This window comes from Herpailurus yagouaroundi, unplaced genomic scaffold (genome assembly GCF_014898765.1).
Source record: "Herpailurus yagouaroundi ecotype Mexico unplaced genomic scaffold, PumYag 210, whole genome shotgun sequence".
Lineage (NCBI taxonomy): Eukaryota > Metazoa > Chordata > Mammalia > Carnivora > Felidae > Herpailurus > Herpailurus yagouaroundi.
The window spans coordinates 26,023,215-26,050,710 of record NW_024412441.1 but is presented as its reverse complement, the minus strand read 5'-3'; the positions used below and the strand labels follow the sequence as shown (position 1 = coordinate 26,050,710).

The following is a 27,496-nucleotide window of genomic DNA, read 5'->3' as shown; positions in this document are numbered from 1 at the left end:
AAAGCCTTAGCCTTCCCTCTGTGCCCATGCTCATTTCATTGCCACACGGGCAAACAAGCAGTTTGAGTCTATAGAATCATTCATTCATTTAGTAAACATGTGTTTAGTCCTTACTATGTTCAGACTTCTGTACTAGGTGCCAAGAAAAAAAAATGTGAATCGGACACAGCCTTGGCCTGAAGTCAAGTTGTAAAACAACTGTGTCTAATACATTCTCACAGTAGACAGTGTTGTAGCTCATAGCTAATCTGGAAGTTTCAGTCAAGGGGCTTTTGTTCACTTGGTAGAAAGGAATAACCTGTTTCTTGGGTCTGTCAGTGTTCTGTATTCCTGAGGAGGGGCTGACATGCCAGAGCTGCCTTGAAATTGGGCGATGCCGTTGTAATTGGGTCCCACCACCCAGACCTCCTATCAGACATTCTTGGGAATGGAGCTGAATGTGAATTTTTAAAAAGTTGAAAAAAGTAAGCACGAGCATGGGCTGGAGGTGTAGGGTCCCAGTGTCCCAGTGCTGACATTACAGCAGGTTCATAATAACACTGTCCACGTGTCATATGCAGCCAAAGCCGGAGCAGAGTAGTCTGCAATTGATTATGGAAGAACAGTGGTTTAAAGCTCCCTGGGGTGAAGTTCCTTCTCATTCCCGAGGACCATTATTAATAATGTAAGAAGGAATTTAAGTATTATGCTTTAAAGCAGGCAGTAACTTGCTTCCGGTTTTGTTTTGCTTTATTTTAAACACCTCTGCATAGTAGCTGCATATAGGGATTGCTCTTGTATGTCAGGGAGATTTCTCTTGCTCTTTATTCTGGCAAAAATATCCTTGACCAGAGTCTTATAAATTCTACTTGATTCAGAGTTTGGAAGAGAGTGTGAAAGACACTGGGAATTACACATTTCTGGGGAACGTGAAATGTCACTTACATCTTTGTTAGTTGCTGGCATCCAAATTTAACTTCTATTGTCTGCCCTTAGGTGAAGCTTCATGATTAGAACTATAGACTTCCAATTATGATATTGAAGAACGCAACTCAGAAATTTTAAGAAATTGTCTTTATTGTGTTGCCCAGGTTCCTTTGAACCCAGTTTTTTACTACCATTTTAAGAATGTGGAATCAGCACAGTTCCATGTGTAAAAGCAAAAAGTTTCATTTTTATAAGCGAGGGTGTCTCTTAGTCTCAGCACTTGTGCATGCCAGGTGCTTCTATGTCTCCTTCCTGCTCCCCTAACGTATATGTGCTTATAACACATATTTGTTAATGTCTCTCTTGATAAAAACAGATTCACTCAGCAGATTCCTTCAGGCAACTTTGAATGCTGGGGCGTGCCATGCTGGTTAGCTGAAATCATCTTGGCCCCTACATTTCTACTTGTGTAATTGGCTAAATGAAGATCAAAGAACTTACAGAAAGGTCATGGTCTCATGAAAGACTGAGGAAGAAGCTAAGAAAGTACCTACCTCCATGTCACCCCTGCCAGGAGGCCCCTCCAGGCTGTACTGGCCCAGAATGCTCCATCAATCTCCCCTCTCTGAGTGGGAGACCCCATGCGCCTCAGGTTTGCTTATCGGCCGCCCTGTAGCTCCCTCTGCTGGTTGCTCCGCTGACAATGCAGTCTTGCTTCTCCCTCTTCTGTTAGGCTTGAGTCATGCCATGTAATTGTTTTTGAGAACAGTATAGCAGTTGTAAACACCTCCACTTTGAATATGTTATTGCAAAGCAAACTGAACTGTTTTGGAAACATGGAACATTCTTTCCTAGAACTAAGAGATGATTTTTTTTTTCAGCCATACACATAAACAATAATAATTTGGTAGTGAAATCAGCTCCCAGCAGTCCTGTGCAAACACACTACAGAGGAGAAATGTCTTAACAGCCCTAGCCCTGATGTGGGAAATCAGGGACTGTGTGCTTGAAACTCAAATTCTGGGAAGGGTCTGGGGAAGTGGGAGGGTGTGGAGGGCTGTGTGTAGGAAGCAGGGCATATGGTACTTGGTGGTAATAGCTTAGGATTTGGCAGATCCTGATGCCTCAAAAGGGGAGAAAGAAGATCCTGTAGTTATTTAACAGGAATTGATTATTTATTGAGTCCCCAACCCACCGAGGCCTAATGCTATGCTAGTCACTAGCGATGCAAAGATAAATAAGGCTGAGAGATAAACCTCAAGTCCTATGCAGTCTATTGGAGAAGACCAACTGGAACAGACATTTTCAGTATTGTGGTTAGAAGGACAGAGAGATATGCTTACTGACAGGGAAGAAATGACAGCAGAATCCTAACCCACCATGAGGGCTGATGACTGGGTAGAGAGAGGTTAGCAAGGACTGCCCAAAGAGGGAAATCCAGGCTGAAGTCTAGGGTAAGAGGTAGGTGAGACACAGCATGAGAAGTGCTTGGCGGGGCAGGGGGTGGGGGGCACACAGAAGGGCACAGGGGTAGGGAGATGGGGGAGGTGGGTGGCATGAGATCTACAGGGAGCACGAGGGGCTGAGAGTGGGGAGAGACTTGCATTGATAGGCAGGCAGGCCGCTTGCACATCATTCTCCAGAAATTAGATTTCACTTAATAATTGCAATAAAAGGTGCCACTTATAGAGTGTCTACTGCAAAGTCCTGTTCTAAATGCTCTTGTGTAAACTGTTGCAAAGCCAAGAAAAGGAATCTTCCTGTTTTATGGGGGCACCTACAGGCACAGTGGGTGGAGCCTGGACTCCATTAAACCCCACTCTGGGTCTCCAGAAAGTCTAGCTCTGACCCCTGGGTCCATGGGGCCGAGAGAGGCATTACGATCTTTGAAGCAGGGAAGTGATGGGTCAGCTTTGCATTTCAGAGAGAGTTCCAGAGCCTGGAGTGGAGGGCACAAAGGAAGTCACACTGCAGCAGTCCCAGGGAGAGGCGAGGCACACAGGGGCGGCGGAGTCTTGAGAGGGATGAATCATCTCTTTGGCAGGCCATTCCCTATAGACTGGAGGCTTTTGCTCCCTTGCTGTTTCAGATTTTGTTTTCTGGAGGAGTGCGGGAAGGGAGGAGGGGGATGTGGGGCCCAGTGCCCAAGGCAAGGCACTGACTTAGTGCTGATACGCCTCCTGGCTGGCTGCTTCTTGAAGGGTTTTTTAATCTTCCTTAGTGAATGCATGTAGCCTGGCCCTGTTCTCAAGGTCAACATGAAATGGCTCTACCCTGGAAATGCCTTCTCCAGAAATGAGGCTTTACTTTATTCCCCATGTGCTTGCTGTCTGATCCATTCCTTCTTTTCTAAATATGAATGGACAGCTTAGTTTTTCAAGAGCGTTATCAAGAAGATGCACAGCCAGGAATATGTTTACAAAACATGTCTGCGTGATAGACACGCTCTCAGCTCATCCTCCCCAAAACGCTCCCCCCTCCCATCCTGATCCCACTGACAGCTTTAAGGAGGTTCCTTCTCCATAGCAGCCTCCTGCACAAAAATTGGCCTTTTAACTCTTTAGACTCCTACCACTTCCAAAGGAATTAAGCTAGTTTATGTTTTTGTGCCCTGTGCCTTGTGTGGTCGCTTGAAGGCTTAACACACACCTCAGTGTAGAATACTGGCATTTAAAAGCTGTGACATTTTCAAGGGTGATACCGTTAATTTGGAATTTCTACCTAATTAATTTGAAAAGCACCCACTGCTTGGAAGCCTTGGCTTGTTCACCTCTCCTTTAGACAGAGGCTGCATCCAAGGGCAGCATGGTTTAGCAGGAGAACTAAGGTTCAGCAGCACTGGCCTCACACTTCTTGCCCTCATAGTGCCCTGATTACGTCTGCTCCTAAAGGTCACCTCACTGCCTGGAGCCTGCTCTCACTCTGGCTTGGGAGTGGGTTGCCCCAGATCAGCAGTTCACATCATTGTGATGTGCTTACATTTGGGGTCCCAAGACCCCTTCAGGGGCTCATGAGGGGAAAACGTTTTATGAAAACACACAGGGGTCTTTTTAACCATTGACATTTGCACTGGTGGTGCAGAGGCAGTGGTAGGTAAAACTGTTGCTTAGTGTAAATGAAGGCGGTGTTGCCCAATGGTACTAGTTGCAATTTCTGCAGCCAAGCTCTGCAGGAGAAGAAAAGAGTGGCAGTTTCACTTACGGATGTCCTTGAGGAAGCAGGAAAACATTTAAAAATGTTGGCTTTATTAAATATCAGTCTTTGAGTACACATGTTTTCAAGACCAAGAAGGCAATGACGTGAAAACGCTTCTGCACACCAGCACATAGTGGAAAAGCCCTTGTGTGGCTGAGTAGTGAGCAGAACTAGCCACTTGTATCATGCGACGCCATGTTTACTTGAAACAAATGACTGATAGACATACTTTATTCAGTCACTGGATATTTGGTAGATATTTTCTCAAAGAGGAATTGAGTGAGCCTGTCCCTTTTAGGAAAATAGCGGACAGTATTTTTTTTGCCAGTAATAAAATTCAAGCTTTCAACCAGGAACTTGTAACTGAACCCAAGTTCGTCTGCCCTGTGTGCAACAGCAAAGCCAATCACCGAGACATCAGGTATGCATCAAGGAAAGGGTTCATTTATGCAGCCAAACCTGAAGAAGGGAGGATAAGCCTCAAATCTGCTTCCTCCAAGGGGGAGGGAATGAGTTTTTTTACAATCATAGGGGTTGAGAATGCATACATATTGATGCAAAGCGCAAGGAAACTTAACAACTACTCATAAGGAAAGATAGCATGTTCATTGAGCAAACATTTATTGTAACATATACCCCATGTTCCCTTGAGGTGGAGACTTAACTCTGGAAGGAGGCAGAATTCAGCCCCTGATGTCAGGAGGTTATCTTCAGATGAGGAGAGGGGTTATGGGCTTGCTCTGAGAGCCAGTATAAACTGGAGGGGGTCTTGGGCTTCTAATCTCGAGTAAGGAATGCCAGGCCTTGCTTGTTCCTAGGCTGGAACCATATCAGTTGACCTTGAGTCGAGGCTTCTGCAGAAATAGCTAAGTGAGTCTGTTAGTGGGGTCTGAAAAGACACAGCAGCTGATTAGGGGGGAATAGTTCTCAGAAAAACAAGCTTTAAACTTTCTGCTAGTTTCAACCTCATTAACCCCATGAGGCACTCTTTCAAACTTAGAAGTGTCCCAGCCTTAAAAACTGATGAGATGCATGGTAATATTAACTGCTGTGACTTGCGGGGGATACCTTATAATGAAGTGCATCAATATTTGGAAGATCTGCATAACTTATTAAATTGGTAGTTCCAAATGACCGTTGCACAATGCTGCAAAAGCATGCGTGGGTGAATCATCCATTTTAAGAGCAAGATGAACTATTTGAATGGATTTTAATGTAACAGAGCATGGCAAGTTCATTGATACGGTTTCACATTCCACATTAGGAAAGCTTTTTTAAGAAACTAGCACTTGTCAAGTTTTGATGAAGTATCAAAGAAGAATATTCTCAGTAATGTGGAAAGACTTTAAGTACTCCTTACATTTTCAAAGATATATCGGAGGGTTCATATACTTCAACTAAAGCAATATGTTGCAACAGAATGCAGAAGCAGTTAAGAGAAACCAACTGTCTTCTGAAAAGCCAGGCATTAAAGAGATCTGCAGACATTTAAACCAGTGCAAGGCCTCTATTTTTTGAAAATATGGTATTTTTCATAAAAATATTTGAAAATAAATTAGTAAGTAAGGGTGCCTGGGTGGCTTGGTCTGTTAAGCATCTGACTCTGGATCTCAGCTCAGGTGTCGGTCTCAGGGTGGTCAGTTCAAGGCCCACCTTGGGCTCCACGCTGGGCATGAAGCCTACTTTAAGAAAATAATAATCAGTTAATTAATAAACATCTTTAAGTTTTCTTTTTTTTAATTTTTTTTAACGTTTATTTATTTTTGAGACAGAGAGAGACAGAGCATGAATGGGGGAGGGTCAGAGAGAGAGGGGGACACAGAATCTGAAACAGGCTCCAGGCTCTGAGCAGTCAGCACAGAGCCCGACGCGGGGCTCCAACTCACGGACCGCGAGATCGTGACCTAAGCCGAAGTTGGATGCTTAACCGACTGAGCCACCCAGGCGCCCCAAAACATCTTTAAGTTTTCTATTTTGCTTCCAAAGTAGGCATATATTGACAGATATAATCCAAATAAACAAAAGAACTTTGGGTTGTCAATAATTTTCAAGAGTGTAAGAGGGTTCTAAGACCAAAACGTGAGAACCACTGCTTTGGGTAATCAAATTTTTCTGACTCCAATAGCATTTGAATTTGTATGAGAAAATACTATCCAATAAAAATAACCAAACAGCTCATTACAAAAAAAAAAAAAAATGTATGAACAAGTGCCTATATTGTAAAGAAAATAGAAAGTGTTCAGGTTGTTAGGCATCATTTATTCAAAGCATGGATCACCTAGAATGTAAACATTGGCAAACCTCTTTATTTATTTCTTTAAGAACCAAGTAGTAAATATTTTAGTTTTTGTGAGCCATGGGGGTCACTGTCACAACTCACCTCTGCCATTACCGACAATAGATAAACAAATGACTATGTCTGTGTTGTGGTCCAGCTTTATTTATTAAAACAGGTGGTCACAGCTTGCTCCCCCCCTGCACCATTTCCCCTAAAAGAACACTGTAGAATTTTTTTAATGCCTATTTGTTTATTTTTGAGAGAGAAAGGGAGAACGAGCTAGGGAGAGGCAGAGAAAGAGGGGAACAGAGGATCTGAAGTGGGCTCTGTGATAACAGCAGAGAGCCTGGCATGTGGCTCGAACTCACAAACCTCGAGATCATGAGCTGAGTTGAAGTCAGATGCTTAACCCCCTGAGCCACCCAAGGCTCCCCTTTAGAATTTTTTCAATTACGTAGTCAAGTACCCATTATTCCTTCTTTGTGTTCTGTTTAATTTTGGTGCTCAAAACTGGAATACAAATTCTTCTGAGTTCAGGGCCCGTCAAGAAAGGCACCTAAGATAACTGTGTTTTGTTTTTCTTTTTAATGTTTGTTTATTTTTGAGAGAGAGACAGAGTGTGAGCAGGGGAGGGACAGAGAGAGAGGGAGACACAGAATCTGAAGGAGGCGCCAGGCTCTGAGCTGTCAGCACAGAGCCGGACACAGGGCTCAAATCCACAGGGTTCAAATCCACGTGAGATCATGACCTGAGCTGAAGTCAGATGCTTAACTGACTGAGACACCCAGGCACCCCCTAAGGTAACGTTGTTTCAATGGTGGCATGTGTGCCCAGTCTCTGATACTTAGGGGGTAGGAAAGTCTCTCCTAGGAAGACTGCTCAGGAGGGAGCAGCACACTCAAGGAGGTGGCCTGCTTTAAGGACTTGTGTGGGGTATGGTCACGGTAAACATAGGGCACGTCTACAGGCTCTTTGGTGAATCAGAAATACATAATCTTACCTCTCTCTCACGCAGACAGAGGCATTGTCATTGCTCCAAGGTAAGCTTGAAATGTGCATAGAATTTTTGAAGCTAAAGATAGCCTGTAGCGATTCCCTTATTGCTGATTAACTCTGGTTTCTGGGCAACACAGTAGCTGGCTTGGGAGATTTCAAGACATATGCATGCACCTAGACTGCTTTGTGGAAAGGGAACGTGTCCCCATTCCCATCTAGCCTACCTCTAGCTCTTCGTGTCCTCGTCAGCCTCCAGGATGTGGGAGGTGTGTTTTCACCCGGGACCTCTGAGAACTTGAGGAAGTCTGTCAAGTTGAATGAAGAGAGACACAGATTTATGTTGTAGTTGAGGCTCGGTGAACCAAGGTGTGCCCTTAAAGAGTGTAAAGAGCCTCGGCAGCCGGTACCACTGGTGGTGTCTCCCGTCCTCCAGTCCTGTGGCAGTTGGTCATACCGTTGCTGGAAATGCAGAATGCTCTCGATTGCTCTCACATGGGCCTTCTGGGAATCAGCAGCAATTTGTAAAGCACAGAAATCAGCTGGTTTTCTTTCTTTCTTTCTTTTTCAACTTTTAAATTTCAATTCCAGTATGGTTAACGTACAGTGTTCTATAGAGCTGGTGTTCTTTTTAAGCACAAACCAGTACCCCAAGGTATAAAAGTTGCACTGAAGGCTGTGGCTCTCACTGTGTGGGAGATGTCCTTGTCCTGGCACAAGTGGCCTCTTTAGCGACACCATGAGCAGCCTTCATGCTCTAAAGCAATAAGAGGCCACAAACAAGCAGCCTCTGTCTGCAGCCTTTGTCTGCTCCCATAGATTCCATCTTGGAAATACCCTGGAATCTCTGAGAATGCCCACATAAAGCATGCCCCTTTAAAGAATATGAACACATAACAAGTACCTACATATGTCTGAGATGACATTGGACCACATGTAATGGATTCATATGTTCCCATGTTGATTTGTCCCCTAGCGAAGACCTCATTCGAAATAAACACTACAGACACTGAAAATGACATGTATGGGTATCTTAACTGTATTGGTTGTTTCCAGTTAGCTTCAGGTATTAAAAAAATTTGCTTTAAAACTTTTTCTAAATTATGTTGATTCTACAGCAAAAAATTAAGTAACTTTGTCACTCATGTGTTCTTAGATTCTCATGATGCAGTTTTGAGATTTAACTCGGCACCTACACGTGGCTATGAGAAAGATGTTGGAAATAAAACCACCGTGCGCATCATTAATTCCCAGGTAAGATGGATGGAGTGTTTTCATGCATGTACATTTTATAGGTAAATAGTTTAACTGGGTGAATGAAGAGAAATTACCCAGTTGTACATGACCATGGTCTTGCTTATTTGTAGGTTCTTGTAATCATAAAAGAATTGATGAGAAAAAATGCAGATAAATAGGCATTTATGTGTGACATGACTAGGAAAAAATGAGTAAATAAGATTAAAAGGAAAAATCAGAGAAGATATAGAAACATGTATGGATATCCATGTATGCATATGTATGTGTATATATATAATCATAGTGTGTTGTATATTACAGATGGAGCAAAGGACAGTTAAATTTAGAAAAAAATCATGGTGGTGTGAAAGGCAAGGGATGAAGGGGAGAAAAAGCAAAGGCTACAAAATCCAAGGGTCAGTAGGGTGGCTTGGAAACTTTAGTCCATTATCTGAAAATTTTAAAAATGAAATTGTTGAAAATGGAAGTATTTCTCTTTTTGGTGTTCTTCATACAAATGTTTTCCAAATTCAAAGCAAAATTATTCTCAAAACCATGGCAGTTTCTAGAGTTTCAAACTATATAGAAAGAACATGAGGTGATGGATGATTTATGACAAGTTGCTTGCAGAAGAAAAGATTAGCTTTCTGCCTGGGACCCTGAGCCAGGCAGCCTGCAGCAAGGGAAGAAACAATCGCCATGTTTCCTTGCTTCATAGACAGCATGGATTGTAAGAGTCGCCATTCATTTATTAACACTTCCAGCTTTTTAGCTAATCATCCCCACAAATTAAAATACATGCCACCTGTAAAATATGTCCTGACTTGAGAAATCTGCATGAAGAAAGAGAGTGCATCTTAAAAACTGTGAAAAGTTGCACCTCAACACTGAGGAAAACCAAATTTTTTTTTTTCTCCTCCAAAGCTGTAGTTTAAAAAAGATGATTGGCAGGTGAGATCGAAGGACTCCTCTAGGACCACAAAGGGAGGAAGTCGCATGTGGGCTGTCACCAGTCTGCTGGCTGTCCCTGTTCCATTTGTCCTGAGGCTGGCACTCTGAAGTCACCTTAATAACGTGGGTCATTCATATCTGTGCCTCCTTCTCCAGTTGTCTGTGAAGGCAATTAGAGAGGAGGTCGGGGGTGCCAAATTAGCTAAGGCATCGCATCTTTCAGGAGCTGATTCGATACCACTGGCTATGGGTATAATGCTGATGAAAATGTAAGAACTCGTGAATTTTATTTTATTTTGTTTTTTAAATTTTTTTAATGTTTATTTATATTTGAGAGAGAGAGAGAGAGAGAGAGAGAGACAGAACAAGAATGGGGGAGGGGCAGAGAGACAGAGGGAGACACAGAATCCCAGGGAGACTCCAGGCTTTGGGCTGTGAACACAGAGCCTGACTGGGGACTGGAACTCATGAACCATGAGATCATGCCCTGAGCTGAGGTCAAGACGGGTAACTGGCAGAGCCACCCACGCACCCCTCCTAAATTTTATTTTTAACCCTAGTTTCCCCAGACATTTCTTCAGGTTCATTAGCGTGCAATGCCTGCCTCTCTCACTCCCCCAGAGGAAAATAGTAAAGTCTGAGTAATTTTGTTTTTCTTGCTCTGATTCATTTTTTTAAACTTTCCTCTTTTTAAAAAACATAATTTTGAAGAGCCACTCGCTTTGAAATGATTTCTGTGTGTATTTGCAGATTCTGACCAACCCCAATCATCACTTCATTGACAGTTCATTGTATAAAAACGTCATTTTGGTGGCCTGGGACCCTGCTCCTTACTCTGCAAATCTTAACCTGGTAAGTGTTCCCTTTGGTGCCCTTACCCTACTGATCAGACAGTGCCTTTGACTGATTAATAATGGGAGCAAGTCAAGGATTAAGCTTTCACAGAATGAAACCAATCATGGACACTACTGAAATACATGGGCGTTCATACCATTTTGATACCCAGTTCCGGTAGCGTACTTGGTGAACGTGACCTACCTAATGAAAAAAGGGCTTTTGCTCTGGAAGATTTAAAAACAAAAACAGGGGCGCCTGGGTGGCGCAGTCGGTTAAGCGTCCGACTTCAGCCAGGTCACGATCTCGCGGTCCGTGGGTTCGAGCCCCGCGTCTGGCTCTGGGCTGATGGCTCAGAGCCTGGAGCCTGTTTCCGATTCTGTGTCTCCCTCTCTCTCTGCCCCTCCCCCGTTCATGCTCTGTCTCTCTCTGTCCCAAAAATAAATAAAACGGTGAAAAAAAAAATAAATAAATAAAATTAAAAAATAAAAATAAAAATAAAAACAAAAACAAATCACAGTGCCCTAAATGTTCAGAAATTCCTAGTTACACTGGAAGTTGAGCCAAGTAAACTCAGAGTTTTCCATTGTGATAGGGTTACATCACCTTCCACGTAGTTACGAGACCTTCTGAAATAAATTCAAAGTGCTTGATAAGAGAATCTAAACTTTGTGAATCAACAGCTCACTGCCCTGTAAGTGGAACCTGTTACAGACTTTTCTTGAGTGTGCAACTCTGGCTTTTTCCTCTAAACCTTTCTTACCTTATGTGATACAGTGTAAACAAGATTACTGCTAGCCATCAAAATATAAGCAAGTTACATTCATGGCATTCTGGCAAATCATTGCCTATGTAAACAAGCAGCTAGTTACTTCTGGTGAGAACTTGGATGAAAAGCCGATGCACTTGTCTTTTAAGGAGGGCTGGGAAAGAAGTGTGATAGTTTTAGCCTCATGAAAGATAATGTCTGCTGTGCCACTGAGCGTCTTTCAACTTGTTCTGTCATGACCCAAGAGAATGCATCCTTCTTAAGATGATGGAAATGAGGGAACAGGCCTTGGCTTTACCAAGAGGACTTCCCAAGAGAGCAGCGGCCCAAGGTCAGATGGGTCCTTCTGGGGCTGTTGTGTCACTGTTCATCTTGAGACCAAGGCTGGACATTTAACTAGCATGATTCCTAACTGGCTCTTTTTTAAAAAAATTTTAAAAATTGCACTTAAATCCAAGTTAGTTAACATATAGTGTAGTAATGATTTCAGGAGTAGAAGACCCAACAAGTGCCCTCCTTAATGCCCCTCACCCACTTAGCCCCTCCCCCCACCATCACCCCTCTGGCAACCCTCAGTTTGTTCTCTGCATTTGAGTCTTTTATGGTTTGCCTCCCTCTCTCTTTTAATCCTAACTGGTTCTTAACCAGGAGCGCAAACCAGAATCACCTGGAGAGTATTTTTTCAAATGTATCTGTCAGAGCCCCATTTCCTGACATATCACTTACAGCCCCAGTGTGTAGTTTCTGAGAAAGCTCTCTGGCTGATTTTCACAGGTACCGTCTACCGAGAATCCGGCACGAAATGCATGTTGGAACTCTTCAGCTTCCTTTCCGGTCTGAAGTTCTCTGGTTTTAAGTTCTGACAGCTTTCTCACTATCTGTGGAGAGACTGAGAGCTCTAGCTATTGGACCTTGTTTCTTCCTCCTTGGGAAGCATCCAAGCCCAGGGCACAGAGCTGTCCAACCCGATGGAGGGGACAGCAACAGTGCTGAAACCCAGGCAACCGGGCTGCTTTCTGGGTGGCCTGCGCTCTGGGGAGCAGGAGGAGGGGTGAAGAAACTGAGGCCCACACTCCTCTTGCTTCCCTTCTGCTGCCTCTTGGCTTGGGGGCAAAGTTTACACAAGATGATTGGCCCCGGTCCTTCTCAAAATAGTTAAAGCCACAGAACCCATTCAACCATGGAATATTACTTGGGATCTCAGTGCGTATCTACTGTTTCCCGAAGGTGTCTGTTTGAAGGGATAACAGGGCCCTCAGAGCCTTATGAACTAAGTCTCTCCCCCACATACCTCCAAATCCCATTTTTTCATGGTGGCACCTCAGATGTTCTGAAGACATTTAAAAGTAAACCTAGGGGCGCCTGGGTGGCTCAGTCGGTTGGGCGACTAACTTCACTCAGGTCATGATCTCACAGATTGTGAGTTCGAGTCCCATGTCTGGCTCTGTGCTGATAGCTCAGAGCCTGGAGCCTGCTTCGGATTCTGTGTCTCCCTCTCTCTCTGCCCCTCTCCTGCTCACGTTCTGTCTCTCTCCTTCAAAAATAAACATCAAAAAAAATTTTTAAGTAAATCAACCTTATTGTACATTTTTTCATACAGTAACATGTACAGTCAGTGGAAGGATACATGTTGATGAGTGTTAGCAAATTTATATAGTCATGTATCCACCACCACAGTTAAGAAATGGAATATTTTCAGCACTCCCAAGAGTTCCTTGTGCCCCACCTATCAGTCTGCCCAGCACTGCCCCAGACCTAGGCAATAACTGATATGCTTTCTGTCACTGTATTACATATGAAAAATATGTTTTGAAATACACTGATTGAAACCCCAGGGTCAGCACACTGTAGCCGTGGACCAAATCTGGCCCCATTTCGTAAATAAAGTTTTATTGGAACACAGCCATGCTCATTCATGATGTATCTTCTGTGACTTTCTCAGTACAATAGAAGCATCAGAGACTGTCTGGCCCACAAAGCCTCAAGGGTTTGCTACCTGGCCCTTTACAGAAAAGTCTGGGGCCCCTGCCCTAGCTCATCTCCCATATTTCACTAAAGAACAAATCCTTGTCCCTCAGGGCTGGGACCCTATCTCTCTTTGTTCTGGTTCCCTCATCCATGAGGCAGTGCCTGTACTTCACCTCCTTCTCCCGGGCCCTTAGCCTCTAAATAGTCTCCAACCCCACCCCGGTGCTGCCCTGTTTCCTTTTCACAGTGTGGTTCTCTGTACTTGATTGCGTTGATTTTGTTTGTTTGTTTGTTTCTTAGTGGTACAAGAAGCCAGATTACAACCTGTTCACTCCATATGTTCAGCACCGGCAGAGAAACCCAAATCAGCCATTTTACATTCTTCATCCTAAATTTATATGGCAGCTTTGGGACATTATCCAGGAGAACACCAAGGAGAAGATTCAGCCCAACCCACCATCTTCTGGCTTCATTGGTAGGTATATATAAAAATGGATGATCAGGCAGGCACTCAGGGTTAGGGTTAGGCTTAGTATTGAGCAAATGTACCGTTATGTTATTTAATCAGAACAATTAAAAGGTGGTTTCAGAGGAAGCATAGATAAGCTGAAGATAGTAGAAACACTCTGTTTTTTCCAGTTTTCTATTGGTACGTGATAACTGCCCCCAGAATTGCAAGATGTACAGCAAAAACTGTTTTATTTTCTGTCGGTTTTGTGGGTCAGGACAGGCTTGGCTGGGTTCTTCTTCTGTTCCACAGGCTTCAGTGGGAATCACTTCATGGTATTCACCTGCTTCATGGGATGGCTACACTCCTGTGGTTGGCCCCTTTGGCGGGGATGGCTGGGAGGGTGGGCTCAGCCAGGACTATTGACTTTGTGCCTGCACGTGGTCTCTTGCATGGTGGTCTCAGGGTACTCGGGCTTCTTACATGGGAGCTCATGGCCCCTGGCAAGTGTGCCAAAAGGCAGGAAAGAGAAGCTGCCTGTTTCTTAAGGTTGAGGCCTAGAGACCTGCACAATGTCACTTGCAGTCTTCTGCGGGTCAGAGTAGTCAAGGCCCCACTGGATTCAAGGGGGAAGACACACAGACCCCACCTGGGTCATCTGTGATCCACTAGCCACTCACCCATTCACATTGTTTACGTGATACCAGATTGAGGAGCTGAATTTGTGACCATAGGATAGTGTCATGTGCTGCAAGATAGCAAGTGCAGGCTTTGATGAGACTAATTCTAAGACCTTGTACAGCTCTTGCTGCCAGAGTCCACTAGCTCTAATCTAAAAAATGGATTTTTTTCATATAACAGAATCATCACACTTAGCTTATTTTATATATATATATATTTTGCAGCCAGGCTTTGATCCTCCAAAATTTGTGGTTTTACTCTACTTCTTTACCCATGATTCAGCTAATCATCCCATTATCTCTTTGATTTTACCCAAGTAGGGTAATATTAAGGAATATCCTCGATCCCCTTGGCAATATGAAAGCTGTAGTGGAACCAAAGGATGTTAGTTGTGTCCACAAAAAACTGTGATGTTCTCCCCGCCTAATTTCAATGAATTAGCCACCCTGCGTCTTAATTTGGGCTGCAAACTGGGTCCCTCTGAATAAAGGAGAGATTTATGGAGATAGCACTGTTTTCATTATGGATACGGGACATACAAGTATCTGAATGGAGGCTTGTGGATTTTGGAGTGAGTTTGTGGCATTGCAGTAATGTGAACTATTTTACCTAGAGTTCAAGACAGAATTTACGATATGACTCTGTAGATTAGCTGCCTTCAGTATAGCTAACCCCCTTTTAAAGTCATACCTTTGACACTCTGTGTCCAAATCAGTTTTTTGAAATCGTAGTGTCTTTATCTTTTGCACAGTTTCGTGAGATCCTCTTGCTTTAGGAAAGAAAGTATAATCCAGTTTGTCAGCAAAGGGTAAGTAGGAGAGTATAATGCTTAGACAGCATAACAGGATGTGGCGGAAGTTTAATAAAATCATTTTCATATTGTTGCCTTCTCACGAATTCATGGGGCTTCTGCTTCCTTGGAGCAGAAGTTTTAGAGCACAGTGGGGGCTGTCAGATATACTTACAGCAATGTGCAGTTGAAAGACTCACATAGATAGTCATAGCTGGAGAGAAATATTTTCCCATGTGTTTTTGTTGGAAGGAATCCTGCCACACATGGCCAGCTTCCTTTCATAGCTATTTACTGAGAATTTGGAGTTTTCAGAGGCTGATACTTGCCTTAGAGGCTGCTTTTACACGAATATGGAGGAATGCAGTTTGACGTCATTGCAGGAGTGGAGGCTGGGTCTGGCAGGTTAAGTGTAAATTCTTCTCTGCCCTTTACCAGCTTTTTGATCATGGGCATGTCACTTATCCCCGTGAGCCTTAAATATGCTCATATGAGAAATGAGACTCATAAAATCTTTCTAAAGATGAGTTGGTGTGCCGATGGGCAATGGTCCCTGTTTTCTACCACTGTCCTGCCCAGAGTGACAACTATTAGCCACATGTGGCTATGCAAATTTAAATTAATTAGGATTAAAGGAGAGAAAAGCTTCAGTTCCTCTTGCACTTGCCTTATTTCAGGTTCTTAGTATCCACGTGCACTGGCGGCCACTGTCTTGACAGGCAGTGCAGGAGAACATCTCCATCATCACACAAAGTTGCATAGGACAATGCTGTTAAGTTTTGCTAATCACAGAAGAATGAAAAAAGAGCAAGCAGATAAGGAAGCCTTAAGTTCCCAGTGGGCGGGCTGTGCTCTGTGACTGGGGATACAGATGTCACAGAAGACATGGCCTGCCGTCCCTGGCCAGATTTAAGAGTGAGCTCTCACTAAGGATGGACGGGAGATACAGTCGGGGTGTCGCCCTCTGAATACGCTGCTGACTTTGCAATCTGTCTGCCTCCTCTTTGATCCTGCTCAGAAATATGCTGAGAGCCAGTCTGTTTTATAACTTATCTGATGTTCCTAAATATTAGCAGAATGATGTCGCTCACATCTCAATCTGTCGGCCATAAGAATTTCTAAAAATCAATGAGTTATTTTCTGTTATTGAGAAGTGTTCTCCAAATACGTGTTCTAACGTCACGTAGAAAAAAAAAAAAAAAACTATTGACTTCTTGTCTCACCACCTCATCATGTCCAGACACTAACCTCTCATGTTCATTACTGGACAAAAAGAACCCATTGCAGAGCTGGTCGGTGAGATCAGGATGTTTCTGTGTGCACAGCGCTGGGCTCTGCCCAGGTACAGCGATCAGCAGGGTGCTTTCTATCAGAGGAGAGCAGTATTCTGACGCCCTGCTGTCCTCATTAGCACAGGGCTCCACCTGTGGGGAAGACATTGCAGGTGAAGCAAGATGAGGCCCTTTGCTTTATGGATGTGCTCTTCTGGAAAGGAAAATGGTGTCACATTTAATTACTGATGTTTCTAAACCCGCTGCATACGTTTTCCTTATATGTGTTGTGAATCTGCACGTGTGAAATAGAGGGACTTTAAAAGTTGACTGTTGGGGCGCCTGGGTGGCGCAGTCCGTTAAGCGTCCGACTTCAGCCAGGTCACGATCTTGCGGTCCGTGAGTTCGAGCCCCGCGTCGGGCTCTGGGCTGATGGCTCAGAGCCTGGAGCCTGTTTCCGATTCTGTGTCTCCCTCTCTCTCTGCCCCTCCCCCATTCATGTTCTGTCTCTCTCTGTCCCAAAAATAAATAAACGTTGAAAAAAAAAAATTTAAAAGTTGACTGTTTTGAACACAAAAGACCTGTCTTTCTATGGAAATAAATGGTAGTTAGATTCCCAGGGGAACACACCTTGAACCCTTTAAATGTCATGTCATTGGTGGTATTAGGAGACTTGTTCCTGGTGCCTGAATTCATCATACAGGAGAAAGGTGGAGAAAATGGAAGGGGAAAGTCATCCAATAAGTAGGTATTAATTAAGCCCCTCTATGTGCCAAGCATGATGCTGAGCCCAGGCTCAGCCCAGTGGTGAGGAAACCAGGCAAAGAACTCATGGTGCACCGAGTGACAGACATTACATAGGTGTGCCTTCCCTAAATAAAATAAAATTACAAACTGAGCAATGAAGGAAGAGAACAGGATGCATCAAGGGCTGGGAAGTGTGTGCTTTTCCCATTGTGTTCCTGCTCTTAGCCTAGCGCATAGGAGGTACAAGAAGTAATTATTTGGAGAATGAATGTTTTAGCTTAGAACTTGAGAAGTTCTCAAGTTTAACATGTGTCAGAATCACCCAGAGAGGGCTTATGTATTAGATATCTAATGATGTGAGGCAAATTACCCCAAAACTTAGCTACTGGACAGAACAATAAGCATTTGTTATCTTGTACAGTTTCTGTGGTCAGTATTGTAGGAGCAGATTGGCTGGCTGGCTTACCTTGGTATCTTTCTTGAGATTGCATTGAGCTGTCTGGACTTGGCTTGGCTGATCTGTTTTCTAGATGGTTCACTCACAAGATGGCTGTTGACTGGAGGCCTCAGTTCCTTACCACACCTCTCTATAGGTCTACTTGAATGCTCTTACAACATGGCAGCCAGCTTCCCTATAGCAGGCAATCCAAGGAAGAGACAAGAAGGAGGTCTCAGTACTTTTTATGGTGTCATAAACTATCTATCCCCTTGGCTACATTCTATTTGTTACACAAGTCAGTCCCATTGTTGTGGGATGGAACTACCCAAAGATGGGGATACCAGGTAGGGATCATTGGGGGCCATGCTGGAGGCTGGCTACCATACCTTTCTAAAACACAGACAAGTGGGCCCACCCCTAGAGTTTCTGGGAAGGTGGAAGGGGCAAGAATTTGCATTTCTAAAAGGTTTTTAAGTGATGCTTCTGCTGTGGTCCTTGTTCTGTACTTTGAGAACCACCCTTCTGGCATTTTAGAATCCTGAAGTTAGAAGGAAATTCAGAAATCAAGTCTGTGGGTCCTGTATTGATAGACATGCCATCAAGGTGATAAGCATTTAGCTCAGCAGGAGAACACAGGATGCTACCAATAATACATTAATCCTTTGTTTCTTTGAAGACATAGCTAAAAAATTTACTCTTATCATTACTGATGGACTTCTTTCATGCCCTAAAACTTGTGAAATGATATACATAACAGCTACCTGTCAACGTCCTTCTTAAAAGTAGATTTTTGTTCGTTTGGTTGGTTGGTTTATCATCTTGGGACCCAGATTCTCGGATGTACTGATTAGTCAGGTATAAGTTGGGGCACCAATAAGCAACGTCCCAACTCTCATTGATTTCAGGAAACCGCCCTCAGTAATATTCAGGCAGATAGTTCAGCCAACATCTCCCATTCCAGAAGCATTTGCACCTTCATTAGCAACCCCTAGTCCTGCACCAGCAGTCTCCTTGATGGCACACAAATCATGTGGCCTTGCCTGGTAGATAGGAGCTGTGGTAGGTATGTGTGTGTTCTTCTGGGTTATAACAATATATTATGATAAAAGTTATGTGAATACAGTCTTTCTCTCAAACTGGTATTGCAATGTGCTTACCCTTCTTCTGATGGTGTGAGGTGATAAAATGCCCATTTGATGAGATGACATAAGGTGAATGACATGGGCATTGGGATGTGGCATTTGGCCACCACTGACCTTCTGATGACCTATCAGAAGGAGAATCATCTGCTTTCTGACTGCAGGTGACCGTGGGTAACTGAACCTAAGGATAAAGGGAAAACTACCATGTTGAAGGGAAGAAGGGTCTAGAAGTAACTTCTGTCCACTGCACCATTCTGAATGTTCCTTAGAACAGGGTTGGAAATATTGCTGCATCAATGTCAACTCTGATCACAATACCCAAATAGGCACTGTACTTTTTCCTGGGTTCTGTGGGATCTGTGTATTATCAGCTCCTATGGAGAAGTTTCCTTTTGGGCAAGATGTCCTAGTAACATCAGATTCAGTCACAAATATTTAACTTGCATCTGAATAAATTCTTCTTGTTCTGTCTACAGTAATAGGAACTGCCTTTTCTGATTATAAAGAAAGAGCAGGGAGTTATAGGATTTAAGGAACACATTGACCTAGCATTGAAGAAAACAAACTCTGAGAGCCTCTTCACTAGAAAAACATTCCAGAAGTTTCTCTTTAAAAATTTTTTTTAATATTTATTTATTTTTGAGAGACGGAGCACGAGCAGGGGAGGGGCAGAGGAGACACAGGTCTGAACTGTCAGCACAGGGCCTGAATCAGGGCTCAAACCCATGAAACATGACATCACTACCTGAGCCGAGGTTGGACGCTTAACCAACTGAGCCACCCAGGCGCCCCCAAAACATTCTAACTCACATACATAAAGGACTTATCAAAGCTAATAACTTCAGTTTGCTTTCTTTGTAATAAAACTGACTTAAAGAACATTTGTGAACAATTTTTATAATATTGACAAAATGTAAATGCATACTAATATCAAGTGAATTAAACTATACTTTCATTACAAGCTTTAATATTACTAAGATACTTATTAAAGATTTAATATCTATAATGTGTACTGAAGGTGGTCCTCTCCGATTTCTAAATGAACATTTTTGAACTATGTTTTCTCCCTTTTTTTATAACAATCGAACCCATGTTATTACCAAACCAAAATATTTTGAAGAATCACTCCTAAAGAGATGAATATTCACTGCAATTAAATATGAAACCTAATTCAAAGTTGTACGTTGATTAGTGATAATTGTCTTTCAAAATATTTTTAAAATTTTTTAAATTTTTTTATTTATTTTTGAGAGAGAGAGAGACAGACAGACAGAGTGCAAGCGGGGGAAGGGCAGAGAGAGAGGGAGACACAGAATCCGAAACGGGCTCCAGGCTCTGAGCTGTCAGCACAGAGCCCGACGTGGGGCTCGAACTCACAAACCATGAGGTCATGACCTGAGCCGAAGCCAGACGCTCAACCGACTGAGCCATCCAGGTGCCCCTATCTTTCAAAATATTGTAATATAACTGTGCGAATATATTCTGACTTTTGTTAACAAGGTCATTAGGTGAAAATTAATGAAAACCTGACTTTTTAAGAGAGCTCATTATTAACATATGTAAGTTGAAGGAGATTGAGAGATTATTTATCCCAACTTAGATACTGGTCCAAAGCTTTGACCAAACCTTAAGGGAGAGACTGATTCTATTGCTTTATAAGATTTTTCTTTGTAACATTTTTTTTTGAGTTTCAATAATTAAAACATGGTTTAATTGTTATTAGAATAGCTAGTTGGATTAATAAAGTAAATAAGTACATTCAGAAAAAGTCAGGAGAATATTTCTAAAAATTAACTTCAAATAATAAATAATAAAAATAAGATTTTTCAAGAATAAGAATAATGTCTATTTCATTATTTTTTTAACTTCTTGGTTTCTTTTTTTTTAATTTTTTTTTTAACTTACATCCAAATTAGTTAACATATAGTGCAACAGTGGTTTCAGGAGTAGATTCCTTAATGCCCCTTACCCATTTAGCCCATCTCCCCTCCCACAACCCCTCCGGTAACCCTCTGTTTGTTCTCCATATTTAAGAGTCTCTTATGTTTTGTCCCCTTCCCTGTTTTTATATTATTTTTGCTTCCCTTCCCTTATGTTTATCTGTTTTGTCTTTTAAAGTCCTCATATGAGTGAAGTCATATGATATTTGTCTTTTTCTGACTGATTACACTTAGCATAATACCCTCCAGTTCCATCCACATAGTTGCAAAGGGCAAGATTTCGTTCTTTTTGATTGCCAAGTAATATTCTATTGTGTGTATATGTGTGTGTGTGTGTGTGTGTATGTGTGTATATATATATACATATACACATATATACATATATACATATACACATATATACATATACACACATATATATATACACACACACACACACGCATATATATACATATATACCACATCTTCTTTATCCATTCATCTATTGATGGACATTTGGGCTCTTTCCATACTTTGGCTATTGTTGATAGTGCTGCTATAAACATGGGGGTGCATGTGTCCCTTCGAAACAGCACACACATTATCCCTTGGATAAATGCCTAGTAGTGCAGTTGCTGGGTCATAGGGTAGTTCTATTTTTACTTTTTTGAGGAACCTCCATACTGTTTTCCAGAGTGGCTGCACCAGCTCGCATTGCCACCAACAATGCAAAAGAGATCCTCTTTCTCCGCATCCTCGCCAACACCTGTTGTTGCCTGAGTTGTTAATGTTAGCCATTCTGACAGGTGTAAGGTGGTATCTCATTGTGGTTTTGATTTGTATTTCCCTGATGATGAGTGATGTTGAGCATTTTTTCATGTGTTGTTTGGCCATCTGGATGTCTTCTTTGGAAAGTGTCTACTCATGTCTTTTGCCCATTTCTTCACCGGATCTTTTTTTTTTTTTTTTGGGTGTTGAGTTTGATACGTTCTTTATAGATTTTGGATACTAACCCTTTATCTGATATGTCATTTGCAAATATCTTCTCCCATTCTGTCGGCTGCCTTTTAGTTTTGCTGATTGTTTCCTTCACTGTGCAGAAGCTTTTTATTTTGATGAGGTCCCAGTAGTTCATTTTTGCTTTTGTTTCCTTTGCCTCTGGAGACGTGTTGAGTAAGAAGCTGCTGTGGCCAAGACGAAAGAGATTTTTGCCTGCTTTCTCCTCGAGAATTTGATGACTTTCTGTCTTATGTTTAGGTCTTTCATCCATTTTGAGTTTATTTTTGTGTATGGTGTAAGAAAGTGGTCCAGGTTCATTCTTCTGAATGTCACTGCCCAGTTTTCCCAGCACCACTTGCTGAAGAGCCTGTCTTTATTCCATTGGGTATTCTTTCCTGCTTTGTCAAAGATTAGTTGGCCATAAGTTTGTGGGTCCATTTCTGGGTTCGCTATTCTGTTCCATTGATCTGAGTGTCTGTTCTTGTGCCAGTACCATACTGTCTTGATTATCAGTCTTGATGATCAGAGCTTTGTAGTATAGCCTGAAGTCCGGGATTGTGATGCCTCCTGCTTTGGTTTTCTTTTTCAAAATTGCTTTCGCTATTCAGGGTCTTTTCTGGCTCCATACAAATTTTAGGATTATTTGTTCTAGCTCTGTGAAGAATGCTGGTGTTATTTTGATAGGGATTGCATTGAATATGTAGATTGCTTTGGGTAGTATCGACATTTTAACAATATTTGTTCTTCCTATCCAGGAGCATGGAATCTTTTTCCATCTTTTGTGTATTCTTCAATTTCTTTCATAAGCTTTCTATAGTTTTCAGCGTATAGATTTTTCACCTCTTTAGTTAGATTTATTCCTAGGTATTTTATGGATTTTGGTGCAATTGTAAATGGGATCGATTCCTTGATTTCTCTTTCTGCTGCTTCATTGTTGGTGTATAGGAATGCAGCTGATTTCTGTGCATTGATTTTACATCCTGTGACTGCTGAATTCATGAATCAGTTCTAGCTGTTTTTTGGTGGAATCTTTTGGGTTTTCCATATAGAGTATCATGTCATCTGCGAAGAGTGAAAGTTTGACCTCCTCCTGGCCAATTTGGATGCCTTTTATTTCTTTGTCTGATTGCAGAGGCTAAGACTTCCAGTACTATGTTGAATAACAGTGGCGAGAGTGGACATCCCTCCTTATTCCTGACCTTAGGGGGAAAGCTCTCAGTTTTTCCCCACTGAGGATGATATTAATGTTGGGTCTTTCGTATATGGCTTTTATGATCTTGAGGTATGATCCTTTTATCCTGACTTTCTTGAGGGTTTTTATCAAGAAAGGATGCTGTATTTTGTTAAATGCTTTCTCTGCATCTATTGAGAGGATCATATGGTTCTTGTCCTTTCTTTATTGATGTGATGAATCACATTGATTGTTTTCTGGATATTGAAGCAGCCCTGCATCCCAGGTATAAATCTCACTTGGTCATGGTGAATAATTTTTTTAATGTATTGCTGGAGCCAGTTGGTTAATATCTTGTTGAGGATTTTTGCATCCATGTTTATCAGGGAAATTGGTCTATAGTTCTCCTTTTTAGTGGGGTCTCTGTCTAGTTTTGGAATCAAGGTAATGCTGGCTTCATAGAAAGGGTTTGGAAGTTTTCCTTCCATTTCTATTTTTTGGAACAGCTTCAAGAGAATAGGTGGTAACTCTTCCTTAAATGTTTGGTACAATTCCTCTGGAAAGCCATCTGGCCCTGGACTCTTGTTTTTGGGGAGATTTTTGATTACTTATTCGATATCTTTATTGGTTATGGGTCTGTTCAAATCTTCTATTTCTTCTTGTTTCAGTTTTGGTAGTGTATATGTGTCTAGGAATTAGTCCATTTCTTCCAGATTGCCCATTTTATTGACATATAATTGCTCATAATATTCTCTTATTATTGTTTTTATTTCTGCTGTGTTGGTTGTGGTCTCTCCTCTTTCATTCTTGATTTTCTTTATTTGGGTCCTTTTTTTTCTTTTTGATCAATCTGGCTAGTGGTTTATTAATTTTGTTAATTCTTTCGAAGAAACAGCTTCTGGTTTCATTGATCTATTCTACTGTTTTTTTGTTTTGTTTTGTTTTTTGTTTTTTGTTTTGGTTCCGATAGCATTAATTTCAGCTCTAATCTTTATTGTTTCTTGTCTTCTGCTGGTTTGGAATTTTATTTGCTGTTCTTTTTCCAGCTTTTTAAGGTGTAAGGTTAGGTTGTGTATCTGAGATCTTTCTTCCTTCTTTAGGAAGGCTTAGATTTCTATTTACTTTCCTCTTATGACTGCCTTTCCTATGTCCCAGAGGTTTTGGGTTATGGTGTTACCACTTTCATTGGCTTCCATGAACTTTTTAATTTCCTCTTTTAACTTCTTGGTTAGCCCATTCATTCTTTAGTAGGATGTTCTTTAGTCTCCAAGTATTTGTTACCTTTCCAAATGTTTTCTTGTGGCTGATTTCAAGTTTCATGGCATTGAAAATATGCACAATAGGATCTCGATCTTTTTGTATTTGTTGAGGGCTCCTTGTAACATTTTTGAAGAGTCTCCTTTGCAAAGGGGAAAATAACATGATAACTAAATATTTAAACATTTTTTAAAGCACCCAGTAACCCCACCACCACCTCGCATACTGCCATCTGATTGTTTTAGTCTGTGCTCTTCCAAATGGCAACCACATCTAGGGTTGGGTTTTCTTAACGTGGTTGTAATGAAGAGGCTTCCCTCAATGTATGGCACCACACAACAGGTGCATGGTAACTGTTTGCTGAATGAGTGAAGGCATGAAAAAATGAATTGGAAGTTCTGATTCTTGTCTCCTTATAGACTCTCCCCTCTGATAGAGCTGTTCTCACATCTAGAAGGATGCCCACTTCCTCCCATAACACAGTATATGTGTGTGCTGTGGTTAAGACCTTGGGTTTTGCAGAGACCAGAATCAAACTTTGGTTCTCCCTGTCAACTAGATATGTGATCTTGAGAGCAAGTTACTCTAAACCTCCAAACCTCAGTTCTTTAAACTGGAAACTGAAGATACTAGTGCTACCATAATGTTTGAATCATCATATGCTTAGCACAATAGCCAATATTTGTTCTTTACTATTATTGTGATGTTTCCATCTAAAACTTTATGCTTAGTCAAATAAGACCATATTGGCAAATATAAAAACATAATAAAAAATAGACTTGTTCCCTTTGATATTACAGAGGCCATATCAGTCCATCAAATAGGAATATCATAACTTAGGCCTTTCTTTAGCTGTTGAGTATTTAAGTTGTTTCAAAGTATTTGATATCATCAATTTATTGATGAGTCATTACTATCTCTGTAGGAATAGTACTATAGTTTATTCTGTACGTGCATACATAAACTTTTCTTTCTTGTAAACCATTTCCTTAAGATAAATTCCCAAGGGTATTAGTGCCAGGCAAAGGCTGTATGTGACATGTCATGTAGGTGACTGTTGGTAAGTGTTGACATAATGCTTTTTCTTTGAATTTCTAATCGGACCATATTTGTCCTTACAGTTCCCAGAAAGAGGCACACTAGTAGATACACTGGAAATGTATTACATGTACCATCCCCTTCTCCAGAGAAGCAGTAAAGGGATTCCTACACCTCTTGGATGGCACATGCATTTTTTAAGTTAAAAGAGAGTAACGTGGATCAAGGTAATTTTGATGATCCACAAAGACTTGTTTCTTTGGAGCAACTTTTTTATTTTATTTAGGTTCCTTACCCTGAGCCCACTGGGGAGTGATTTGTGCACATATGAGTAGCATTTCTCTCTTTCATCACTAGTTGGATACTAGAGATTTATCTTGTTATTTGGTACTTTGAAGTCGTTTTGACTGTACCATAGCCTGACTGAGGATAAGGAATAATTTACTTGGAGTCTCACGGCTTCCATTTTGTTCTCATAAAGACCGATATTTTTATACAAGGTCAGTGAACTCACCTGGGGTCATAAAGCATGTCTGGATTGGTTTGTCATCTACATGCAGTAGGGCATCCAGCCAGGCCGGGAGGCACCAACTTCTCCATCCGTGGCGCATAGCCTAAGTACCAGCAGGCAGACAGGCCTGGTAGCACACATCCCAACCAGCAGCACAGAGATAAGACTCTCTACTTTAATCCGGAATTGAGCAACTGACGGTATTTTTATTGTAGAAACCAGCAACACCTCCTGCCACTTTTTAAAAGGCAGTAGCCAGGGGCGCCTGGGTGGCGCAGTCGGTTAAGCGTCCGACTTCAGCCAGGTCACGATCTCGCGGTCCGTGAGTTCGAGCCCCGCGTCGGGCTCTGGGCTGATAGCTCAGAGCCTGGAGCCTGTTTCCGATTCTGTGTCTCCCTCTCTCTCTGCCCCTCCCCCGTTCATGCTCTGTCTCTCTCTGTCCCAAAAATAAACAAACGTTGAAAAAAAAATTTTAAAAAATTTAAAAAAAAAAATAAAAGGCAGTAGCCAGTACTGATTGTATTATAACTAATATTTCTGGAATTCATAAATGCAGACACTATAATTTCAGGCAGTTTAACTATGCACAAGAATAATAGGCTTAAAAACAAGTCATAACTTTCTTTTCCATGTTGTATTGCTTTTGAGGGGGGAGGATTCTAATTTTCCAATACATCATCCAAACTCAGATGTTTAACACAAAATAAGAAGCCACTTAGCATCCATATTTATGATTATGTAAAACATGTCAGAATTATATTGATTAGGAATACCTTTGCATTTCCCTGTAAATAATGAATTCTGAATGTGTGTTACCATGAAATAAATACAATAGAAATCAGCTAATAATTGGCCTTTCCGGTATCATTCTTGCATTATATGATTTTATCTAATGAGGTGGATGCTTCTTAAACTATTATTTTGCTACATCAAGTTGAGATCTCCAAACCACCTTTTAATTACAGATATTTTCTGGAAGTCTTACTTGAAGACTTACTTTTGCTCCCAAATAATCTTAAGCATAGGGGCACCTGGATGGCTCAGTCGGTTAAGCATCCAACTTCAGCTCAGGTCGTAATCTCATGGTTTGTGAGTTCGAGCCCCGTGTTGGGCCCTGTGCTGATAGCTCAGAGGCTGGAACCTGCTTCAGATTCTGTGTCATCCTCTCTCTCTGCACCTTCCCTGCTTGCGTGCCCCCCCCCAAGAATAAATAAACATTAATTTTTTTAAATAATCTTAAGTATGATTTTCATAATTTTCTATTTTATGATGAATTTATGGGGAAACCTGACAGGGGTGCTAGATTCCTATGAGACTGGCCTATTCCATACACTTAGATTTTCTTGCACTCAGACCACTTATTCAGAAATCTGGTTTGCAGTGTTGTGGTGGTCATGCTTAGAAATTCCTAATTTACCTCACATATGAATTATGTTCAAGTGTTAACTGGAATTGATGTAAGCCAGCGTTTTTTTCTGTCAGTTGCATTGTGTTGCTTATATCCATAGTTTATTTTGCCATGTGTTAAAAGGATCCATTCAGCAAGGAGAAAATTCTGTCATCCTGAACAATTTTGGACGTTACTTTGAATACTTCAGGTGAAAGCGAGATAATTTTAATCACAATTAAAATATACAAACACACTATACCTGATCTGAAAACACATCAACTACAGCTAGACACGCAAAGTAGAATTTTACAGAGGAAGCCTCACTGATTTAGAATTTGTGGTACTCTGAACATGGGTTGTACTTTGCTTTGTGTCCTGGCTTTGGAGCAAATAAATAAGTGTATCTACTGTTAGTATGCTGAGTCAGATAATGTGACATTTTATTAAGACCAGTTGAAATGCTTTTTAATTGGTTTGATAATTACATTGCATTATACAGTACCTAAAGACATGTAATTTGGCAAATGAATGCTTCTTGAGTCATGATTGCCCAGAAAAATGTG

At 41.6% G+C, this 27,496-nt stretch overlaps 1 protein-coding gene and 1 long non-coding RNA gene across 5 annotated transcripts in view; one reads left to right on the top strand and one right to left on the bottom strand.

Moving 5' to 3' along the window:
- The window catches only part of ST6GAL2 (ST6 beta-galactoside alpha-2,6-sialyltransferase 2), an 85,214-nt gene that overhangs the window by 44,545 nt on the left and 13,173 nt on the right, over window positions 1–27,496 (top strand). For all 4 annotated transcript variants that reach the window (XM_040454139.1, XM_040454140.1, XM_040454138.1 and 1 more), the window contains exons 3-5: window positions 8,529–8,626; window positions 10,310–10,411; window positions 13,431–13,605. In XM_040454139.1, coding sequence (XP_040310073.1) covers window positions 8,529–8,626; window positions 10,310–10,411; window positions 13,431–13,605 — 375 coding nt within the window. The remainder of the gene's footprint in view (window positions 1–8,528; window positions 8,627–10,309; window positions 10,412–13,430; window positions 13,606–27,496) is intronic.
- Window positions 4,706–17,967, bottom strand: LOC121016473 (uncharacterized). The gene is made up of 3 exons (XR_005784304.1): window positions 17,534–17,967; window positions 16,298–16,473; window positions 4,706–4,990 (listed from the first exon to the last, which is right to left on the bottom strand). It is a non-coding gene; the product is annotated as an uncharacterized LOC121016473 (long non-coding RNA).